Source organism: Penaeus japonicus, unplaced genomic scaffold (assembly GCF_977035675.1).
Source record: "Penaeus japonicus unplaced genomic scaffold, GWHDUDI00000001_assembly GWHDUDI00000004, whole genome shotgun sequence".
In the NCBI taxonomy this organism is placed as follows: Eukaryota; Metazoa; Arthropoda; class Malacostraca; order Decapoda; family Penaeidae; genus Penaeus; species Penaeus japonicus.
The window spans coordinates 34,371,467-34,376,466 of NW_028234406.1; the positions used below are offsets into that span (position 1 = coordinate 34,371,467).

At 48.1% G+C, this 5,000-nt stretch overlaps 1 protein-coding gene across 1 annotated transcript in view; it reads right to left on the reverse strand.

The window, feature by feature from the left end:
* Window positions 1-247: 247 nt before the first annotated feature.
* The window catches only part of LOC122246864 (semaphorin-5B), an 8,918-nt gene continuing 4,165 nt past the window's right edge, over window positions 248-5,000 (reverse strand). The window contains exons 6-16 of the mRNA XM_043005628.2: window positions 4,882-5,000; window positions 4,482-4,681; window positions 3,974-4,225; window positions 3,555-3,756; window positions 3,229-3,442; window positions 2,811-2,953; window positions 2,353-2,542; window positions 1,577-2,110; window positions 1,299-1,466; window positions 936-1,079; window positions 248-820 (exon numbers count right to left, since the gene is read on the reverse strand). The exon at window positions 4,882-5,000 is cut by the window's right edge and continues 51 nt beyond it. Coding sequence (XP_042861562.2) covers window positions 396-820; window positions 936-1,079; window positions 1,299-1,466; window positions 1,577-2,110; window positions 2,353-2,542; window positions 2,811-2,953; window positions 3,229-3,442; window positions 3,555-3,756; window positions 3,974-4,225; window positions 4,482-4,681; window positions 4,882-5,000 — 2,591 coding nt within the window. The 3' untranslated portion in view covers window positions 248-395. The remainder of the gene's footprint in view (window positions 821-935; window positions 1,080-1,298; window positions 1,467-1,576; window positions 2,111-2,352; window positions 2,543-2,810; window positions 2,954-3,228; window positions 3,443-3,554; window positions 3,757-3,973; window positions 4,226-4,481; window positions 4,682-4,881) is intronic.

Here is a 5,000-nt window from a genome sequence, read left to right on the forward strand (position 1 = left end):
CACACATACACACACACACATGTATATATGCATTATATATATATATATATATATATATATATATATATATATATATATATATATATATATATATATATATTATATATATATATATACATACAGACACACACACACAGAGATGCATAAATACTCACAACAGCATAGATACCCTACGTAAACACACACACATATATGTATATATACAGGCATACATGCAAATAATGCAGTACACTCCCCATTCACAAGCAGGATACCGCACTAGCTCACAGCAGTACTTAAGTATTACAGCAAATATCACAATAAGGTGTAGTGTCATAAGCACATAAAGGGAGAGACGGCCCTTGCAGAGGCCCTCTAGCACCAAGTACGACTGAAGACGTGGCAAGTCCTTTCTGTTAGAAGTTAAAAATAGTATCGGAGTCGAGGTCGGCTCTGAGGTGGCCGTTGCCATAGGAGCCATGGCTTGACCTCTTGATAGTCGCCGTGTCGAACTCCTTCAATGGCAGCGTCGTCATGGCCGCCCGCAGGCCATTCTTAATGCTGCCATTCTTGAGCGTGCTGGCGGGCGACTGGTCTCCCTTCCAGTCTGCTCCCGGAACGCTCACGTAATGGTTAGGCTTGGCTGATATGTAATGGGGGGAGGAAGGCACTCTCCGGTGTCGCCTTCGGACGCAGACGTGGTACGTTGCAAGGGCGCCTAGGAGGGCTCCCAGCAGCAGACTCGCCAGGCAGGATCCAACGAGTGTTTGCACCGATACTCCGCCTGAACTTGATTCTCCGCTGGCACTCAATACAGCTGCCTCCACAACTGTAACCTCGGCTGTAAAGAAAACCGTTCCTATTAGTAACCATGATAGTGTTCAAGTCAGTGTCTGCTGATCGCTCTTCCTTTACGCCAGGTCCCATAACATACCAATCGAAAGTAAATGAATTACCGTCAAGTTCCTGGCATGACTGTCTTTGTTGGTCAAGTCCCCGACACTGACTGGGCTGGTCTGACCGGCAGTGGCGTCGACGGACCCTTTCGTCCCCGTCCCTACATGTGGACCACTGCGCCCACGGGCCCCACCCTTCCTCGCCTGAAGTAACATGGTCAGTGTTTAGGATTAAGAATCATATTAAACTTCGCTCGTATTAATATGGCCACACCGACATTTAGGTCAGCCTCTTAATGTCACACAGTTGCTTTATTTTATTTACAATAAGCAGTAATCTGATTCATGTAATGATTCTGTAATTTTCGGATTTTATCTTCAGTTCTTGTCATTCGCTCAAGACTATATAATGAAGCATCTTACCTTCGCATGGCATTTGTTCACAGGGTTGCTCACTGGTGTGCAATCCAATGCATCCAGAGGCATCCACGAAAGGGTTGTGAGATGCAGCACATCGGCGCGTCCTCTGCCGGGCTCCGGCTCCACATGATGTAGAGCAAGAACTCCACTCGCTCCAGCATGTCCACAAGCCTGGAGTCATGAGGAGTCAGTTTATTATCACGTCTAAGATTAAGAACAGAATACATAATACATAAGAATACATAAACATTAGTTAAATGAACTAACGCATGAACACATACCATTGCATGCATGTTCATTGCAAGTTCTTTCCAAAGTGGAGGTCCCAGTGCACGTGCCGCTGGTGCACGTGCGGTGGCGGTACTGCCTGCCGCCATCACAAGGCTCGTCGCACTTGGTCCACTCCCCCCAGTCCGACCATCCCCCGTTGCTATCGATGGAATCATGAGAGTTGTAACACCGGCCGTGGGCGCAGACGCGTTCCTCCTGACGAAGGCTGCCTGTGCTTAGAGGATTGTCGCGGTCTCCCGTCGCTATGCACTCGATCCTGTACCGCTTCTGGATGCTCGTGTCCCCCGTGGCATTGAGCGCCAGCCAAGGGGTCCACGACGAGAGCTTTCTGGTCTCCGGGCAAGGCCAGTCCCCGCAGGTCTCGACGTCTTCCCCGCAGCCAGTGCAAGAGGCGCCGCCGTTCTTGGGGACAGGCCTGGTGCAGGAGCGCTTCCTTCGCCTGATGCCAGTCCCACACGTGGCGGTGCATCTGCTCCAAGAACCCCACTCGCCCCATCCGCCGTCCACCGGGAGGGCCGTGTAAGCTGCGCAGATACAAAGGTTTCGTTAGGAAGTAATCAATTAATGGTGACTCCATACAGTACTTTGGTAGACATCTTTTCGTTAATCCGAGTCTTATGTTTAGATAGTTTTATGCTACCGAGAGCATCAAGAAAATGAAAAAAAAAAAAAAAACTTGGAAAAGCAGAGGGTAAGAGCTGCACATGGAAGCCAACGCTTAGCCACATACAGCATAAGAAATAAGAAAATCGAACAGGACACTCACAAGGGCAGTGCGGGAGGGTGTGGCAGTAGATTTCCGTGCGCTCTTGGCCCACGCAAACACGACCGCCATATTTCGGCTCCGGGTTGGAACACGTTCTGCGGCGGGTCTTGACGGCGATGCCGCAGGTGGCGGAGCACTGCGACCACGACGACCAGGCAGTCCATCCGCCGTGGACCGTGCAGTTGGAGACCTGCCAGCGGTTAGAGATTAGCTTTCGGGCAGCGCTTTCTCTCTCACTCATCACAAGGGTGAATTTGAGATCGATGTTAGAGATAAAGAAAGCGAAGGAATGAGATAAAGAAATAGCTACTCTCGCTATTAAACATAATACATTTTTTTTTTATCACGAGAGTACGACCTATGCAAATACCACAATCAGCAACATAACCTCATGCACTCAGTATCCGTCTAACCAATACGCTAGGAAATCAAAAGAGAACCTTCCTCAGCAGCCATACCTCTGTCCTAGCACCAACACACTCGGCTCCTCCACGGGCTGGGCGCGGCGAGTCACACACCCGGTGGCGACACATGCAGGAGTCACTGGAGTCTGACTGCTTGCACGGCGACCAGGACGACCAGCGACCCCATCCTCCGTCCACTGGGAAAGAACGGGAGGAAGGGGGGGGGGGCATGAGTGAATTGTTTTACTTTCAGATTTTACAGTTTGCTCTATCGGAATACTTCATTTTTCCAGATTATATCAGGCACAAATTTGCGTCTTGGGAGTTATTAGGTTTACTCTTTGGAAGTATAGAATTTTCCACATGTCAAATTTCATGTAGATTTAAATATCATTATTCACTCCCTATATATACACATCCGTACGTTAAACTAGACATATAAAGAACGTCTTAATTTATTTCTGAAACTTACCTGGGTCAGTAGCTTGAGGACATTCCATCACCTCCTGTATCCACGAAGGCACAAGGGGATTTTTGCCAGGAGGCGGAGAGCATTCCAGCCTGTTGGTGTCCCAGCCACAGTAAGGGTCCTTCGCAGCCAAGCACGCAGCCTTTGTTTTGTATCTGCCGCATCTGTGTACTGGCACGCGGATCACCTCACTGTCTGTGCCTACGTAGAGTGAATTCTGCAAAAAAGGGAAGGAACATTATATGTCCCTCACAATTTTCGAAAGCAGTGTCTATCATTTCAGACACAAAATAACGCAAAAAAACACACTAATCTTACATAACACTCACGGTATCTTTGAGGAATTTTAGGGTATGTATTATTATCGAAGAATTCTGCGGGAACGGAGAGAGAACCTCCAGTAGACAGGTGTGTTCCGTGTCCGGGACGACGCTCATCTTGCGTATGAGGCCTCCTTCGCCGGCCACAAATACCACGTGGACGCTGCCACTGAGGCGCGTAGCCACCACATCCACAGCCACGTGTGTTAGTCTAACGAAGGGATACAACAATATTGAGGTTATTGATTCAAAGTACTTTTATCAAAAGTGCAGCAAATCAATCTTGATAAATTACTTACTACTGTTCTAGTAGACATTTTATTATAGTAAAAAATCATGTAGAGCAGAGTAGCTCCTGTCAAGGATATATTGAAAACTATGAAGGATATTATTATCAGCCTTAATAATGCAAGAATATGACAACCTACCTCTCTCCATTGAGAAGGTAGAGGGGATCAGCGCTTCTCGGCACGACGGGTTTGTCCATCAGCTGGAACTTGTCAGCCGCGAAATCGGCCTCCGGGCTTGTACCGGAGCCCTCGCACCGGAAGTGATGGTTGTCTGCCGTCTCATGCACCCACGCCGACATGGGCGAAGGCTGGTACTTGAAGGGCCCGTCGAAGGAGGCGTTAACGGAACTCATGGTGTATACGCACACGGCTGAGCCCGCTATGCTGTTCCTGGAAGGAGTATCCTTTGTTTAGCGCTAAAACCAGGTAGTTATCCGAGGTTATTTTTAAAGTACTTTGTAAATTCACTTATTTTTTTTTTTTTTTTTTTACTTTTCTTCATTCACTGTCTCTGTTATTGGCTAGTTCAACTAAATACTCTTTAATGACTATCCATCATCATTTTTACTTGTTTTTTCACATACAATCACTCGCTTTCTGATGAATCATTATGACAGATTTTGCATAGAACTCTAGATGGGCTTACTCTGCCGTCGAGAAGACCCCGTAGAGCATCTGCTCCCTCGGCAGATAGGTGAGACTCTGGACGTAATCGTAAGAGAAGGGGAAGTCTCCAGGCACCGTGCAGGTCAGACGCGCCTTCAGGAACGTCGTCCAGTTGTCCTTCAGGACGCGCATCCCCCCCGAGTCGTTCTTGCACACGCGTCCGATCCTGGAGAGTGCGCGCTGCCAAGGGACACGGAAGAAATGTCAAACATCCAATCAACGTCCTAAATACTGCATACATTTGTAATGCTCTCATGCATTAACGTACTAAAAATCGCGTAGTTTCATGCATCAACGTCCCTAAGTATCGCGTACTTCCACTCAAGAGACATCGGCGTGTCAAGGAAGAAGTCCTTTCAAGTCTCAAGATCTTCTCTTACCTTTCCGCAGTTGAGGTACTCGACGGCGCTCTCCCTGAATATGAAGTAGACGAAGCCGGACGACTCGAAGGAGGTGATGAAGGTGGGTTCGGAGAGCCACTTGAGGTCGTACTGGTGCG